The sequence below is a fragment of the Camellia sinensis genome, chromosome 4 (genome assembly GCF_055761805.1).
Source record: "Camellia sinensis isolate YWXY chromosome 4, ASM5576180v1, whole genome shotgun sequence".
NCBI classification, from domain to species: Eukaryota; Viridiplantae; Streptophyta; class Magnoliopsida; order Ericales; family Theaceae; genus Camellia; species Camellia sinensis.
This window is the reverse complement of record NC_138964.1, coordinates 187,666,424-187,685,681: the sequence shown is the minus strand read 5'-3', so window position 1 is coordinate 187,685,681 and position 19,258 is coordinate 187,666,424. Positions and strand designations below refer to the sequence as shown.

The 19,258-nt window shown below is 33.9% G+C and overlaps 1 protein-coding gene across 1 annotated transcript; it reads right to left on the bottom strand.

The window, feature by feature from the left end:
- Positions 1-4,797: 4,797 nt before the first annotated feature.
- On the bottom strand, positions 4,798-6,000 carry LOC145824303 (uncharacterized). The gene is made up of 2 exons (XM_082923936.1): positions 5,648-6,000; positions 4,798-4,927 (listed from the first exon to the last, which is right to left on the bottom strand). Exons 1-2 carry the CDS (start codon positions 5,998-6,000, stop codon positions 4,798-4,800), a joined length of 483 nt encoding a protein of 160 aa, XP_082780062.1.
- Between the last annotated feature and the right edge of the window lie 13,258 nt (positions 6,001-19,258).

The window sequence follows — 19,258 nt, the reverse complement described above, 5'->3', positions numbered from 1 at the left end:
GACAACATTACTTTTTAGTTTAAAAATTAAAAAGTTACTAAAAAAATTAAAAAGTCAAAAATTTATATAAAAAAGTCAAAAATTTTCTTTTCTCTTTACATTTTGTACATTTTTTTGTAAAAAATTAAAAAATCATCTCAAACATACTAATTTTTTTATCTCATATTTTAGCTAAAAATTCAAAAAGTTACTAAAAAAAATATTCCGGAACGAGGCCAAGTATCCATTTTAATTAAAAAGATGAGGAATTTTTTGGAGTTGTTCTTACTCTTGACTTAAACATTAAAAATAAAAAATAAAAAACCCCTCAAAAACTCAAACAAAACTTAATAGTGAAAATTAAAAATTTAATGTCAATTGAAAAACATTCATAGGATGCTGAAAGCTGATTAAAACCCCAGTAATAAAACAATTAATTCAATTTAGTCGTTGCAAGCTAAAAGCCAAAAAGTAGTAAAAGAATTAAAAATAATGAGATCATATCAAAATTGTATTTTAAAAAATTTCACCATGAAAATAGATGGTGTCGTTTGGTAACACTTACGTTTTTAATTTTTTGTTTATATTTACAAAAATTTAAAAAATTCAAATAAAAACTTGTTTGGTAAAATTTTTGATTTAGAAATCAATGGTCTCAGTTTATAAATTTGGCCAAAAAATGAAAACACAAAAAATGTGTTTCTGTTTTGAGTTTTGAGTTTTTTTTTTTTTACCACCCAACACTAGCCACCACCCGCCACCATTTTCTACCACCGTCTTCCGCCATCACCACTCACCATCCACTCCCCACCACCACCTGCCACCACCACTCACCACCCACCTACCACCACTAGCCACCACCAGCCACCTGCCACCCACTCGTCACCACCACCCACCCCTCGCAGCCACCACCACCACCACCACCCACCACCTATCTACCATCCACCCGCCACTACCATCCATCGCTCGCCACCACTACCCGCCACCTACTTGCCACCACCACGCACCACCCACCAGCCACCTGCCACCTGCCACCCACCCGCCACCACCACCCACCACCACCACCACCACCCATCACCCACTTGCCACCACCACCACCACCACCATCCACTCGCTACCACCTACCACCCGCCACCGTCACCTACCCACCCACCACCACCATCTACCCACCCACCACCACCACCACCACCCGCCATCCGCTACTCACCCGCTACCACCACCTGCCATCCGCTACTCACCTGCCACCACCACCCACCACCTGCCACCACCACCACCACCTACTCGCTACCACCAACCACCTGCCACTGTCACCCACCACCACCACACCCGCCACCACCCGTCATCCACCACCCGTCATCCGCCACCCATCTGCTACCACCACCCACCACCCGCCACCGTCACCCACCCACCATCACCACCCGCCACCGTCACTTACCCACCATCACCACCCGCCATCTGCCATCTGCCACTCATCTGCCACCACTACCCACCACTCGCCACAACAACCACCACCACCCATTTGCTGCCACCCACCACCGTCACCCACCCACCCACCCACCCACCACCACCACACGCCACCTACCCGCCACCACCACCCACCACCACCCGCTACCCACCTGCCACCACCACCGGCCACCCACCACCTGCCACCGTCACCCATCCACCCACCCACCCGCTACCACCAGCTACCCACCACCCACCGTCACCACTTTCCACCACCGTCTTCCGCTGCCACTTGCCACCACTTGCCATTTCTCACTCTTTTTTATATATTTTAAATTTTTTTAAACCTTTTGTCAATTACCAAACGCGTTTGTAGTTTATGTTTTTCTAAAAATAAACAAAAATCAGTTTATAAAATTTTTGTAAATATAAACTGAAAGCGTAAATGTTACCAAACATACCCATTGGGTTTGTCAATTGTGTTTATAGGTTTCATTTGGAAAGTAAGTTAAAAAGTTTGTTTGAGTTGGCTTTTTTTAACTTTTGTGATAGAAAAAGTAAAATCATTATAATTTAGATGTGACATTTTGTCTTATTAATTTTTTAGTCTATTTAATCTTTTTATGACTAATTTAGCCAAAGCCGAAAAAGTCCATTTGCCAAACCAGGGCTTAGTATTTTTTAGAATTACAAGATACAAGATAGTTGTCTTCCCCCTTGACCACAAACATAAAAATTAGGAAATAAAACAAAAGTATAAAAATACCAAAATACCTCTATTCCGAAATCCCATAATTAAATCACTACAAAAAATTAAGATTTTAGAAATCAAAATTTAGGGACAAAATTATTTTTTAGGGACTAAATATTTTTGTTGCGAAAAGTGCCGTTATTATATTTTTAGCAACAAAAATTAGACATTAGTGATAAATTATTATCCTTTTGGAACCAAATTTTTGTCTGAAAAAATAAATCATTTTGAGACCAAATTATTTTGGCCCTAAAAGTCTATTTATTAATGACATTTTCAAAAATTTGTCACTAAAAGCCTTGTTTTGGACTTTTCGAGATGACCTTTTAGCGACTATCCTCATGACGATTAAAATTGATTTCTAAATATCTTTTGCAACAAAATTTTTACTTTTAGAGACCAAAATATTTAGTTTCTAAAACTTTTATTTGCTGTAGTGAATAATCAATAATAAGTATTTATCAAGATGCATAATACCCACCATCCTAAACCACGGTTGGTCCTCTTTATTCCATGTATATAATAGATAATTTTCATTACAAATCTAATAACTATAAAATAGAGTGTAATTTTATAATTATTTTAAATTAAAAGAGATTATTACACTCACTATTAGATGATATAATAAAACTTCCCCATTAAAAATATATAATTTAACCCACCTAGTCCAGATCTAGCATTTGCCAAATGCCAAGTTTCCCCAAAAAAAAAAAAAAAAAAATTGTCAATAATGGTGTATAGTGTTGGCATATTAATTGTGAACCCACCATATATACCTCTTATCCAAATACTCTAAATTGTCAATTGATTAATCCTCTTATGCTTGAATACAACAAGGAAGTATCTATGTAAGAGCATCTCCAATGGAGCTGCTATATCAGTTGCCAAAGCTAAAAAATGACAGGAATGACAAAAATGAATCTCTAACGGTCTGCTATTTCACTTGTCAAAGATGGCAGATGCCATATGTATTCTCAAATTTGGCAAGTGAAATGGCAGATGCCAACCTTGCCAGATCAGCAAAATCAACAGGAATTTGGCACCAAATTCGGTTGAGAAAACAGTAGAATTAATCCAGTAGGGAAGCTATTTACCAAAATCAAACCCAATTTTCACAATCAAACAAATTTCAGAACGAAATTGACAAAACACATGAAGACAGATCGTATATATATATATATATGATCAAACCCATGAAAACAAATCGTATATATATATGATCAAACCCATGAAGACAGATTGTATATATATATGATCAAAATCAAACCCAAAACATATATATATATATATATATGATCAAACCCATGAAGCCATAGCAGACCGTATATATATATATATATATGATCAAAATCAAACCCAAAACACATGCACAAATTTTTGATGGAAATCAAAACACATGAACACAGATTTTTTTTATGGAGATCAACACAGATCAAAACATATATCTATATAGATGAAGATCGTACTAGAGACGGAGAGTACACAGATCGGAGGGAGACAGAGTCAAACCAGAGAGAGAGGGTTCCGATCTTGGAGGAGAAGGGGGAGATCGGGTCCGATCATGGAGGAGATCATAGAGGAGAAGGGTTCCGATCTCGGAGGACATCATGGAGGAGGGGGTTCCGATCTTGGAGGAAAAGGAGAGATCGGGTTCCGATCTTGTGCTCTATTTGGTTTGTGCTCTGTTTGATTTCGGCCATGGAGGAGGAGAAATAGTGAGAATGAGAGGGAGTGGAAGAGCCGTGGAGGAGATGAGAGTGAGGAGAGTGAGAAATTGTAGATAGATGTATGGCAAAATAGTGATGCCTCAGTGTAAATAAAGAGCTGCTCGGCTCTGTTTGGTTTGTTCAACAAAAAAAAAAAAAAAAATTGAAATTATTTTTTACAACGGCTCTTTAAACGACTATTTGACCAACGGTAATATATTTTATTTCTATAAATTGAAACATTCCATGCCACTTTTATTTCACACAAATATTTACATTTAATTTTTCTTTTCTTTTCTCTTCTCTTCTTTGAATCTGATTTCATAACAAACCTCTCAAATTATTTTCTTTTTAGTTTTTTCATCCAATCACTATGGAAGGTTCATCAAAAACAAAGAGAGGAAAATCATTCACCATTGAAGAAGATATGGCAATTTGTAAATCTTGGTGTCACATTTCAGAAGACCCAATTGTTGGCAATTCGCAATCGTATGCTCACCTTTCGGGGAGAATTAACGAAAATTTTTGCCTGCTTCAAAATGATCAGTCCAGAACACAAGTGTCTATTCAATCTCGATAGGGTATAATCATGAAATGTTCTAACAAATTTCGGGGATGTTTAGCTCAAGTAAAAAATCTTCACCAAAGTGGGATTTCTCAAGTTGATATAGTAAGTTTTTATTTTCAATTATTATGTTTAGTTTCTTATTCTGGTATTGTATAAAAATTACATAAGTAAATAATGTTTCAATTTTTTTGAAACAGATGCTTCAAGCAAAACTATTATACCATCAAGATGAAAACAAACATTTCGCTTTTGAACATTGTTGGCCAATATTGCAAGACAATATCAGGTGGCAAGATGTAACTCCCACGAATACGGTAAAGTCAAGGATGCATACAGTGTTTACCCCTAATTCAGCCCCTGATTCCCCTATGGAAAACTGCATTTCTCTTGAAGATAACAACAGTCCAAGTGTTGGTAACAATCCAATTGTTGGTGAGTGCAGTGTCGCTGGAAAGGGTAAAAGGTCGATGGATAGGAAATCTGCAAAAGAATTATTCCGGAGAAATCAAGTCATTGAAACTGAAGTCCAAAAAATGAGCATACAATTAGACACATTTAACCAACACCTTGCTGAGAAAGAAAAGAAAAAAGAGGAAAGAGAAGAAAAAAAGATTCAAGCACTGCAGGAGATGAAAGAACTTGAGATGAAAAAGCATGAGTTTGAGATGAAAAAAGAAGAACACCAAATAATGACTACGGACATTTCTCATTTGGACCCTCAGATAAAAGCGTATTACACAATGCGAAAAAATGAGATTTTCGCCAAGTGGTCCTTAAATGTGAGCAGCCCAAATTTTTATTTCCCCCTACCTCCTGATGAATAATTACGGGATAATGTATTTTTGAAATTTGCAATATCATTTATTTTTTGATGTAATTGTTAGTCTTTATTTGCAATGTAATTTTTATTTTGTAATGAAATTTCATGTTGTTTTTTTATTTTATTTTTGTTTTATTTGCAATGTATTTTTATTTTTATTTTATTTTGTAATGTTATTTTATTTTTATTTGCAATGTTATTTTATTTTATTTTATTTTATTTTGTAAGACATTTTATGAAAAGACATTAACTGACATTAAAAGACATTGTAAAATAAAAAGACATTAAACGAAGAACATTTTATTAGAATAAAAAGACATTAACTGACATGAAATGACATTAACTGTCATTAAAAAGATAAAATGCAAACTTAATCTAACTCTCCAGCTCGGGACCACAAGTGTTCAATTAGATCATTACGAATTACATTATGGGCTTCAACAGATCTAATCCTTTGTCGATTCAACATAAATTGAGCATACTCCTCATTCGGATCGCGTGACACTTGACAGCCCAAATTACTAGTATCAGTCTTAAGTTGTGCTGCACTGCGTTTATTTTTTGGAATATCACGCTCGTCTTCAATGATCATGTTGTGAAAAATAATGCACGTCTTCATGATGTAGTACAGATCCTCATCACTCCAACCTCTAGCTGGCACGCTGACAATATTAAATCGTGCTTGGAGCACTCCAAATGCTCTTTCGACATCTTTCCAATATGCCTCCTGCATCCTCGCAAATAGTTGTCTCTTTGCGCCTTGAGGTTGAGATATTATTTTCACAATCGTTACCCAACGAGGATAGATACCATCAGCAAGATAATACCCCATGGTGTGCGTGATTATTGATGGTGTAGTTGGCAGCAGGGGCACGTCCTCTAGTTAATTCAGCAAATAAAGGCGACCTGTCAAGAACAGAAATGTAGTTGGCAATAATATCATTCAGTTGTTGCGCTGTGAATAGTTGCATCATGATGATATCATCATCAGATGATGAAGATTCATCAAAATCTCCATTTAATATGGCTTTACTCAAATTGTTCATTGTAGGTGGATGGGTGAGTAGGTGAATATGAAAATTGTAGAAAATCTTCTAGGTGGGTACAGAGAGTTTTGAAGATATGAAAATGATAGATAGGTGAATATAAAAATTGTAGAAAACCCTATGTTATATTTATAGAGAAAATTGTGGGTGGGTGAATAATGGATGGTTGTTGGGTGGGTGGATGAATAATGGGTGGTTGTTGGGTAGGTGGATGAATAATGAGTGGTTATTGGGTGCGTGGATGAATAATGGGTGGTTGTTGGTGCGTGAATGAATAATTGGTGGTTGTTGGGTGGGTGGATGTGAGTGAATGAATGCTGGGTTAATAATGGATGGTTGTTGGTGGTTAGTTGTTGGTGGATAATTGGTGAAAAATTATTTTTTATGTGTAGTTAAAAAAATTTATTAAATATGTAGTGATATATTTTTTGGTGGGGTGAATTAATAATATATATATATATATTTTTTCCAATTTTTCATTTTTTTTTTAGTTTTTTATATTTGCCTAGATGAGAATAATATAAATATATAATTTTTTTAACAAACAGATAAAAAAATGTCACAAAAGACAAAAAATAAATAAAAATAAAATCACAAAAACCTATATCCAAACAACACCTACAAACTTGGAGGGAAAGTTGGTTGAGATTTGTCAAAAATAGCAAATGACCATTGGAGCACCATTGCTATAATTTGACAAAATAACACTATTTATTGGTATCAGAACTGACCAGGGCAAAGTTGTTGACCTAGAACTGACTGATGAGTTACTTCTAAATAATCGACTCATTGTTTTGTTTAATTAATCAGTTTTACAGATATCTTAATACATACCCTATTCTTGTCAGTTTCACCCCATACCTAGTATACATACATACCCTATTCGGAAAACCCCTAAGCCTAACACGGCCTAACACTAAGGACTTACTTAGGACAGGGACGAAAGTGGGTGACTTAAACTAGGTGGATAGAACAGACTGATCTTGTGGGTGATTAAGTTGAACTGAAAACAAGATTAATCAAATAAACAATAAAGAAGATTGACTAGAAGTAGCAAAACAGTTAGAGACAGGATACAACATCACTTGGCTCTGATACCAAAAGGCGGAAGCAGTACAGAGAAAATGAAGATGATGGATTACAAAATAAAAAACAACAATAATGGAATAGCAGTAGAATTAATTATAAATTAAAACATTAAAAATAATTAAACTTACAATAGCAGTAGTACAAAGTGTTGTTACGAAATCAAAAACAACAATAATGGAATAGCAGTAGAATTAATTATAAATTAAAACATTAAAAATAATTAAACTTACAATAGCAGTAGTACAAAGTGTTGGTTTCACTCAGAGCTCTTGGATTTTTCAGAATATGGTTTCTAAGAATTTCCAAGTCTGCCGAATGAGTTCAACTTGATTACATTATATACAAAAATAAAGAAAAGAAAAGCAGCATTTGACTGATGAAAGCAACTGGCAACGCATGGAGCAAAGCAGATGCTGTCGGTTGCTTTCGGCTGATTGATTGAATAGTTGAGCATCTTTAAACAAAAGTTGACTGGGTGAATAGTGACGGTGAACAGTAACTTTTACTATTCATCACTTTCGGTGGAACATGTGAATAATGGAATCAATATAAATACAAATTGACAGCTTTTCTCAAAAGAGTATTGATTGAAGCTAATTTGTATCTATATGGAATCCAATGTTAACTATGCAAATGGGTCCTGGGCATCTTGAAACTCTGGCCCTGAACATTGATTAGTTGACTCTTCAGAGGAGTGGGCATGTTCTGAGCCTTCTCCTGAACTGTCTGAATCAGTGGATTGGGTTTTAGCTTGATTCAAAAGTTGATGGGCTAACTGGATCATATCTTCTTTTGATGACTTGGATTTACTCTTGGACTTGACCTTGGGCTGAGCAGGAGGTGAAATGGGCTTTGTCTTTACTTTGGACTTTGATTTGGACTTTGACTGGGCTGGCTGGGCAGTAACAGCTTTGGACTTTGATTTAGGCTTGGAACCACTAGATGAGGGGCTTCCAAGGTTGACTGGAGCAAGACTGGGCTGACTTCCTTGAGTAATTGTAGCAGTTGGGTTCAGCTGGGCTTTAGCAAGAGCAGGAGCTGGAGCATATTGATCAGGTGGGAATTCCTCTTGAACAATTTCAAGAATTCTGGGTACATTGAACTTAACCCACCATTTGACCGTGTGTTAGCGAATGATGATATTATTATCAATCCCATAGTGCCATTTGAATATCCATGGAATTTTGTATTTGGAAATAAAAATTAGCAATAATGGAAATTGTCTTTGGTGAGCAGTAAATGGATAAACAGAGGCAAAATAATTAACTATTTCACGGAGATCATCAGGGAGGATATCTGAAATGGCGCCAAAGTGAGTCCACCATCTCAGAAACCAGGTAGGTATTTCAGATTTGAATTTTTGATCAAATGATATGAACCAAGAATGACTGAAAGTTTCATTTTGGTACAAGAAAATCTTGAACCAAGCATCAACGTAATCATGGTAATTATATTGAATGGGATAACCAGGTAAATCACGAAGCTGGTTAGGATTACCCCATTCAGCCATGGGAACAATATTGTGAATATAAATTGAATGATATAGGATCTTGTAAGCATAGGTTCGATCCTGGATTGGTTTGATCAAAATTGAATGGTGATGGAGTAGAATGTCTTTGTAATAGGAAAGGGTTTTTTCTATATGTGAAAGGGTGAAATGGCATCCAGAGCTAAAATGGAATTTAGCAATTTCATTGATGGTTTGATTTTTTGGGTGACTGGGTTCTTTGTAGAACAGTTTAGTAACATGTGAATTGGTGTACTCAGATCGGGATGGTTTAATGGGATTAACTGGGAATGGAGTAACTGAAACTAAGTGGCTAGATGCAAAAGGATCTGAAGCCAACGCAGATGAGTAATCAGGACGATAGGTGTTACCAAGAGTTTGGTAACGGTTGACCATTTCAAGTGAATGAGATTGGGTGACTGACTTCAAAGGAGGAGGGACAATAAGTTGATTAGGTTTACTGGAAGATGAGACCAAAGCCTTAGAAGGAGGCCTTGGGCGAGACATCTGTTTAAACAAGAAACAATGATTAGCAACCAGAAAGAAAGTCTAAATAATTCTGGTAATAATGCAAATGATTAAGGTAATCAGCAAGTAAACTGCGACGAGCTTGAATCTGGTAGTAATTGATATATTGGGCTCGTTTAGTAGTTTTTCTGGCTAATTGGAGACGTTGGATTCGGAAAGTAACTTGGTGTATCAGGGTCTGGTAATGGGTAATTCGGGTTTTAATATAGGCAATTTGTGGAGTAGCACTCATCCCTTACCCCCTGTAGAAATTCCCGGGTAAGAAAATCAGGCAGGGAATTTTGACTACCAGGTATATAGGCAATATCAAAATAAAAAATACTTAAAATGGATTGCCAACGGGAAAAAATTTGTTTATTAGCAAGATTTTGAACATCTTTTTCTAAAACATATTTAGCAGATTTGCAATCAACACGAAGTAAAAATTTTTGATTTAAAATATCATCTTGAAATTTTTGAATATATAAGACAGTAGATAAAATTTCTTTTTTAATAGTACTATAATTTAATTGTGCTTTATTCCAGACATCAGAATGATAGCGAAAAATTTGTTCAGATGATTAAGGAGTAATTTTCTGAAGAAGAATGCCACCATAACCAATATCGGAAGCATCAGTTTGGATAATTTTGAATGAATTTTCAATAGGAATACCAAGACAAGGAAAAGACTTAACATATTGTTTGACTTGTTGAACAATGGAAGTGTGAACAGAAGACCAAGGAGGAGGATTATCCTTTAACCTATCAAACAGAGGTTGACAAGTTTTTCTAAGGTCTTTGTAAAATTCAGCAATATAGTTGAGGGAGCCTAAAAACCTTTGGAATTGGGTTTTATCCAGAATTTCATTAGGGAATTTGGACGCAAATTCAATGGATCAGCTAATGGGTAAAATAGTATTATGATGAATATCATAGCCTAAGAATCTAACTTTAGTTTGAAATAGTATAATTTTTGGAGCAGATATGACAAGGCCATGACTTTTAATGGTGTAGAAGAATGCAGTAAAATGTTTCCAATGTTCACTAATTGATTTGGAAAAAATTAATATGTCATCAATGTAAACAATTGAAAAATGACTAAATGGGTTGAATATGTCATTCATGATATTTTGAAATTCACTAGGAGCATTCTTTAAACCAAATGGCATGACATTCCATTCATATTGGCCAAAGGGTGTGTTGAATGCAGTTTTATATCTATCTCTAGGATGAATTTGTATTTGCCAAAAACCACTTTTTAAATCGAATTTATTGAAAATAACAGCTTGACTAAGTCGTTTGATTAAATCTTTTTTGTTAGGAATAGGATACCTAATCCATTCTAAAACAACATTTAAAGGTTTATAATTGATGACCAATCGAGGAACATCTCGTTCTAATTCAGTATTTTTATTAACATAAAAAGCAGGGCAAGACCATGGTGATTTACTTGGACTAATGATTCGATTTTGTAATAATTCATTAATTTCTTTTTTACACATTTCAAGTAATTCATGATTCATCTGAATTGGTCTAGATTTAGTAGGAATTTGTCGTTCATCAAAATTCTTAATATAAGGTAAGGTAACTACATGCTTTTTCCTATGCCAGAATGCAGTAGGTAAGGTGGAACAAACAGTTGATTCAAGTTTTAATTTTAAATCATTGATTTGAGAAATAAGAACTGGATCAGTTAATTGTTGGTCAATGCATTTATAATTAATTTCTTCTTTCAGAAAATTTAGATGTCGGGTTAAACGACTAATTGTATAAGAAATAGAACAATCTTTTAATTGATTTAATGCTAACATTTTAGGAGGAGATAAAAATTTAAATGTAACAGGTTGACCTAAAATATGTGTAGTTATTCCGGTACTAGATGTAGTAAATGGGTATAATAAATATATAAATGGGGAACCTAAAATTATTTTGTCAGTCATATTGGTAACTAAAACAAAAGAGGTTTTAAAACATGCATTATCTTGGCAAACATGAACTTTAGGTAATTTATATTTGATATGCATTTTACTACCATTAGCAGAAGTTAATTTCTCTTGACATTTTTCATAATTTGTAGTAGGAAGTAAACCTTCTTATATACAATTTAAATCAGCACCAGTATCAATTAAAGCAATTAATTCTAATTCAAAATCATTGATAATTATTTTAATTTTAGAATACCATTTTTGAATGTAAAGCTTATTAATTAGACTTAACCGTTTTTCTTCAGGATTGTTGGATTGAGATTGGTGTGATCGATTATCAAATATCAAATTATCAGGATTAGTGGGATCAGAATCATGTTCAGATTCATATGCAGATTTTTGATCGTGATTTTGGAAATTATCTAGACTTTTATTAAGTTTTAGAGTAAGAATTTCATCTTCTAATTTTTTATCTTTATGTTGTAATTCTTTGATTGTTTGTTTAATCTGATTGATTTCTTGTTGTAAATCTTGTAATGTAACTTCGCGTTGTTTTTTTTTAAATCGATCTAAGGTTTTAGATAAGCTAATTATGGGTTTATCAAACTTAGGTTTTTTATCTGAATGAATTAATAAGGAATTTAATTTATCAATATATTTTTGTTTCAAATTGGGATCATCTAATTTACTAATTAATTCAATAAGAGCTGATTCTTCTTGAGTGTTTTTGGTAAGAACAGTAATTTGTTTATGTAATAACCCTCACCACTGATTACCGTTAAACATTGATTACTGATAATTGAACTGATTATAAGTACTGAACTGACTGACTGAAATTAAAAACCGAATTGACTGAGTACATATTAGTTAATTGCATTTTATCTGTTTGACTGTATGATTATCTGTTCATGCTAATATGTTTAAACTGCTAATTAAAGGCCTTGTCGGCGGCCGAATTAGAAACCGATTGATGTTCCTTGACCCTCGTAATTAACGTGATTTTATGGTGTTTTTACCTGAAAACTGATTAGGTATGATTGAATTAGATTAAAATAAGCTAATTAAAGAGTTGGACTTAATTACCGTTTTGCCCTTGAGTGGCCCACTACTTGGCTCATCTCATTACACTCACACACACACATTTCATCAGCTCATTCTTGAGCACAGCACCGACTAGAGAGAGAGAAATAGAGAGTGAGAGGGAATTGAGTTGAGTTCAAGTTTATTGGTGGATTTGCTTGGTAATTGAAGTGTAGATTACTAATTTGAGCCTCTAGCCTTGCATTGGAGACCTAAGGTAGAGTAATTACTCTCTTGTTTGTGAATTGAACTAGTTCTTGCATGATTCATGCTTCAATTGTAGAGCTAAGCCATGTTTTGGTGCATACATGTTGTTATAGAGTGTAATTCATGCATGCATGTTGGAATTAATGAGTTTGGAGTTGAATTCATGATAAATTGGTGCATGCATGTTCATGTTTATGTTAAGTCCATGATTTCACCATGTTTTGGAAAACATTGGCTCTTTAGAGCATCAAATTGGAACTTTGAAATGATTTGAATTCATGCATGTTTGCATGTTCTTCATGTTCTTGAAAATGGTTTGAAATTGAGGTTGAATTAGACACCCTTGGGCTTTGATTTCTTAAAATTGAGCTTTAAAACATGTTGTACTATGTGTTTATAAATGTTTTCCAGAAAATGAGCCCAAGAGGATCGGTTTTGCTGCATTTTAGCTTGAGTTTGAGCTTGGAGGTGCAATCTGGAATTCCCAGATTTCGCACTCCCGCTCGAGCGGGGAACTTGGCGCTCGAGCGGAGAATCCGAGCATCCAGCATCTCTCTGCACTGTTTCACTGTACGCTCGAGCGGAGGATTGGGCGCTCGAGCGGAATCATGTCTCACGCTCGAGCGGGAGTCGAGCGGAGATTTCACCCATCCAGTACTTTTACAGTACGCTCGAGCGGAAAAGTTTACGCTCGAGCGTGTACCTTTGTTGCATGACCGCTCGAGCGGGGGAAACCTGCGCTCGAGCGGGACTCTGTTTTTCCGAAAATTCTGAAAATGTTTTCTAAGTGCATCTTAGCATCCTCATCCCATTCTAGGCATTCTTAGGCCTAGTTTAAGGCATCTTGTTGAGGATATAGATGTAGAACACGCCAAGGCATTAGGGATTAAGTTGTTATATTTCCCAACTGTATAGCTTAGTGTGTTCAATCTGTTAACAGTGTAGGGTTGGCGACTGGGGAGACACGCTCTAGCACACTGTAGCCCAAACTCTGTGAGTAACGATTGTGTAAAGATATGTTCACAAATGATTATCTTCTGAACAACTGAACTGTACTGTTTTCTGAACTGATTACTGGTAACTGAATGAATGTATGTCCTATATTTTGAACTGTATTGTGGCATCCTTAGCACCTACTGTTTACTGTTACTGTGACAAAAATCTCTGTCGGTTCCCTTGTTGGAACCACTACTGTTTACTGACTGATGGCCATCATTACTGCTCGGTCTTTTAAGACCTACTGTTTACTGTACTGTTATGCTAATGGATGTACCGCATATAACTGTACTGACTGAACAACTGAACTACTGTTTAAATGAACTGTTTTCATTACTGTAAGGACATTCATTCTCAACCTCTTTACGCATTATGTTATTCACTGGGCTTTAGCTCACTGCTCATATATATATGTAGGTGTTCAGGCACCAGACCGCAGCTAGGAGCGTCAGGGTTACTCCAGTTTTGTCAAGCCAGCCTTTGTGCCTCACTGCGAGGTTCCGAGCCTATTGCGTTGAGGCTTAGGGGTGTTTTACACTTACCCCTTCTGTACTGGTTTACTGTACTGTTACACTGTTTTGTGTAGGCTGACTGTTCACTGTACTGCTACCTAGGGTTGAGTCCCTAGTTTGAATGAATGTAAATATTGTACATACTGTTCTGTACCGTTTTTGTATGAATGCATGAAAAATCTTTTTGGCATGCAGACTGTCACAGCTCATTGGACATTGTTTAACTACTGTATTGGCTTCCGCCAGGCCCTGTACTCTGTTTTACTGTATTACTGTTCTGTAGGCCTTCGGTAATCTCAGATTACTGGCCGGTTACGGTGCTAAACCCATAGGGCCGGGTTTGGGTCGTGACAGTTTAACTGGTTTACAACAAACATCATTACATCCTATATTAATATTGTCATCAGAATCATCACTAGGTGATTGGTAATCGAACGAAGTATTGGGATGATCAGAAGAAGAGAAACTACTAATAGATTGATTTTGTTGGGCTAATTGATCTATTTCATTATCAGTAGTTTCGGTTTCAGATTGATCGGTAATAGGTTGTTGATTTAAAACAGTAAGACCTTTATCTTTGGATGTAGAAGTATCATTGGGAGTTAATTTAGTAAATAAGTGTTCAATAGCTTTGACGGTAGATTGATCATTAGTAATTAGACTAGTTCGTTTAGAACGATGAGTAGGGAGATTAAGTAAAGGTTGATCTAAGGATTTAGTAGATTTTGCAGATTGTTCATCTAAATTAATTTCTAGCTTGTCTAATTGTTTACCAATGGTTTTTAGACATTGATTAGTATAATTATTTTGTTCAATAACTTTTTTAATTTCAGGGTCAGTGCCCGGCAATTTAAAAGGAGAGGCTGGAACTTCAGAATCTTGATGATCAATAATGATATTTTCTAATGGAGGATGATTAGAGCTAACAGAAGTATTGGCGGAAGTTTTCCATTTATGTTTTGTGATTGTGTTGATCTTTTTGTAATATTGATCTATATAGTCAAAGAAAGATAATTTAAAACCACATTGAACCATAAAATCGTACCATTTTCTGGTTATTCTGGATTGTTGAGTAGAGTTATATTTAGCACGATAAGCATGTCTTTTACTTCTATTTTCTTTGGATCTAAAATCAATAAGTAATTTATCTAAGTCAGGAGTAAAATCTTTTTTGATTGTCATTAGTTGTGGATTTACTGGAGGTATAAATTCTTCGAAATCAGTTTGAGTTGGAGAAGTATTAGAAGCAATGTCTTCTTCTGGTAAATGTGTGGGAGTAGTATAAACAGGTTTACTAATCTGAGAAGTTGTAGAATTATCGATTCCTTTTAATTTATTTTGGGAAGGTTGGTTAGTTTGACCAAGATGTATTTGACTATTTTTTCAAAATAAAGGAGTGTTAAATATTTCATTTTCAGTTGTAATTTCAGTAGGGACACTAGATGTACTATGCCTAGAGGATTGACTTCGATTAAATTTAATTCGGACAGAACCATCATTGTATTGTTGAATATCTTGAATATCTTGAATTGAAGATTGTTGTTGATTGTGTTTGTAATTTTCATTGACAGCAACCCATTGATCCGGTAGATCAATATTTTTCCATTCAATCATTTGAGGAACATTAATATTGGATTCATTACTACTACTGCTTTGAATTAATAAAGTTTTATCTTTAGGGCTTTTGTGTAAAGCGTGAACATTTAAATTAGTTTGCATGCATTTATAATGAACACGGTAAATTAAAGCAATATTATGAACTTTTTCCAACATTTCAATGAATGAACCATGTAATTGAATGTTTAATGTTAATGAATTGAGAATATGTGGATCGCGTAAACTAAGTGTAAAATCAGGAAAACAATTAAAATGTACGGGGCCTTTATGAAGACCAGTTTCCATCATACCCATTAAACTATCATTGTAATTAAGAAAGCGAGCATCTCTTAAACATAATAAAACAGAAGTGTTTTTTCCTACCATTGTTAATGGATTTACACCAACTTGAATTAAGCCAATATGCATAAAATTATAACCATTATTTAAATGTCTTTTGATTAATTTTTTATCGAATAATTAGCAGGTTTCCCGAGATTTTTCTAAAGCATAAACTTGTTCAATAGTTTTAACATGGAGAGAAACTTTAAAAACATTCTGTAAAAAAGTAGTTTTATAGATCTCTTTAATTGGCAGTTTGGGTATATTCCATCCAGCATCAAATTTATCATTTTGTATTTCAACATCTTCTTCATTTATTACTAATCCTTGATTAGGTATTGAGGGCAAAGTTGTTGACCTAACTGATGTTAGGTTGTAACAATAATAACCCCAATATAGCAATAACCATTGAAGATGCTCTATTATGTAAGTACTTGCAACATTATGTCAGTAAGGGGAATGCACATTTAGGGTTGGTTTGAGATGTTTTAAAAAAGTATACTTTTTGATTTATTGGCTTATATGGGTTGTGTTTGGGTTGGGTTTGATGTGATGTGTTAGAGAGGTAATATGATTTAAATAAGGTGATGTGACTTAAATAGAATAGTGACTTTTTGTATTATTTAGTAGATGCCAAACTTGGCCTTAATAAAAAATTTTTTTTTTTTGCTAAACCTTTTTCCATTGTTGGTAAAATTTTTTTGGCTACGCTCACCTAATCATAGCTTAACTCTCTTTAGATGCATGTACATTCCAAATTTTTATTTATTTATTTATTTAAACGCTAAGATTTGACATTTCTAAAACTTGGGGCATTTTCTATGTAGACTAACCTTTCTATTATTAATTAATTTTTTTTTTTGAAAGGCTTATGTAATAATTTAGTATTTTTAAATTTGACGTCTTTGAAATTAAATGCTCTATTTATTTTGGAGATAATCAATTTTCAAAAGAATTAATTTTTTTTTTCTTATGTTTGATTATAACTTTGAAATTAATGTTTTTGTGATTTGTGTTAGTGATGATTGTAGTGGTTATGAGGTTGGCAAAGAGTGATTTGTGTTTTTGTGATTTGTGTTAGTGATGATAGTGATGCATAGTAATTATGGTGTGATATATGTTATCTTCGTAATTCTATTATATATTCAAGGCTTATTTGGAAATTAATTTAAATAGTTAATTATTTTTAAAAATGTCAAAGAGTGAAAATCACACCATTTGTTATGAGTTAAAAAAGTTGGTCATATTAATTTTTTAATTTATGAAGAAATAATTTTTTTAATAACTATTCAAACGAATTATTTAAAAAAATTTAAAAATAATAAAAAAGCCAACCCCAAACATCTTCTGAATCATTTATTCCATCTAATCACATCTTATAATTTATCCCTTACAATTGGATAAATTACAAATACAATTCTTAAAATTTACTTAAAATACAGATTCTTCTTTGTAGTTTTAGAAATTAGGATGTGATTGAGACCCCCTCTAATCACCACCCCCACAACCCCACACACATGTGGCAGGTGGTGATTGGAGGAGAAAGAAAAAAAGAAAAAAAGAAAAAGAAAAATTGGCCAACCAAAAAGAGAGGGGGTCAAAGGGGTGGAGGAAAAGGGGGTCCGGATCATTTTTCATAAATTTTCAATTGTTAGATTTTTTTTTTATTTAACAAATTAATGGAAAAAATAAAATTTCTAACTACTCTTCTATATAATAATAAAATTATTTTAATTATTAATTAAAAAATATTTTAAACATTATTAAAAGATTTAATTAATTTAATTATTTATTAATAAAAAAATTATTTGTAATGTAATTAGAAACTTAGGGTTGGTTTGGAAAGTGGGTTGACTTTTTGGTTTTTTTGACTATTTTAGCCTGGGCTAAAAAGTTTGGATTGGGAAGAATTTTTTTAACTTTTTGACTTTTTTGATTTTTTTTATGAGAGAAGAGTGTAATGATTATGAGTTAAATGTAATATTTTATTTATTGTGACTAAAATATCTTATTTTATTTTTTGTGAATAAAATAACCAAAAAAATCCATAAAATCACATCTCAAACGGTGCCCAGAGAAATGAAATGTAATTTTTAAAAGGTGGCGCAAGAGAAACACAGACAAATATGAGTGGAGTTTCTTTTTGGCGCCACTGTTTGCAGTTGCTGAATGATAGCGAAGGAAGCGGCGGACTAATAGCTTCTTTGTGGCCGACGAAACTTCTTTTTTTTGGTTTTTCTTTGTCAAACTTTATTTTGAGTGGCTGATATTATGTTTTCTTTATTTTTTCTTTTTCGAAAAAGTAAGATTTAAAAATTTTATGATTACAATCATAGTTTTAAATAATGACGCGTATCAATATCAAAAATAATGTAATGATGAGAATATATTATTTTAATAATTTTTTAATTTTTTATAAAAAAAATTTATATAAAAATAAAGAAAGTGATGTGATAATTTATAATAATTTACTAATTTTTGTTTACTAAAATTGAAAGTTGTCAAATGAGACAACGGTATCAAAAATTAGAGAATATGATTTTCTACAATAATTTTTTTTTTGTAATAATAAAGATTATTGTAAATATGATTGTGTTTTGAAATTAAATTTTACTTTAAAATATTATTAAAAAATTTATTCTCAATTTTAAGAATCACTTTTTCTTATACTTTTCCTATCAAACTCTCTATTTTTTTCCCAAAATATTATTAAAATATTTTATTCCTATTCATTCACTTTCCCTTTTAAACTCCATATCCCATGAAACAGTTCGACCTCAACATTGAGGGGTTGAAGAAGATGATGATGATCAGAGTAGTGACCCAAATGAAGATCCAAACGGTTTTGGAACAAAGGGTTCTGGAACAATGACCTAAATGAAGAAGATGATGATGATCATAATAAAGAGCTTGACAAGAATGGAGAGCTGAGCATAGTAATAACAGGGAGGTCGACCGGCCGGACATCCGGGGGGTTGATCGGCCGGACATCCGAGTGCATGACCGACGAGGCAAGCTTTGCAAATATAAGGGAGCTACAGTGACTCCCTAATTGTTTAGGGGTTCTGCTGGAGGTGTATAAAACGATTTCAACACCTTAAAATAGGTAAGGGATGGATTTGAGGGGATTGTTGGGGATGCTCTTAGGCCATCTCCTAACTATTTTATAGGTCATGTTTATATG

Excerpts from the sequence above, each read along its gene's own strand:
- LOC145824303 (XM_082923936.1), bottom strand. The coding sequence starts at position 6,000 with ATGCAGGAGGCATATTGGAAAGATGTCGAAAGAGCATTTGGAGTGCTC. Across the intron at positions 4,928-5,647 it reads TTGTGGTCCCGAGCTGGAGA|ATTTCCTATCCATCGACCTT; the intron begins GTTAGATTAAGT and ends ATTCTTTTGCAG.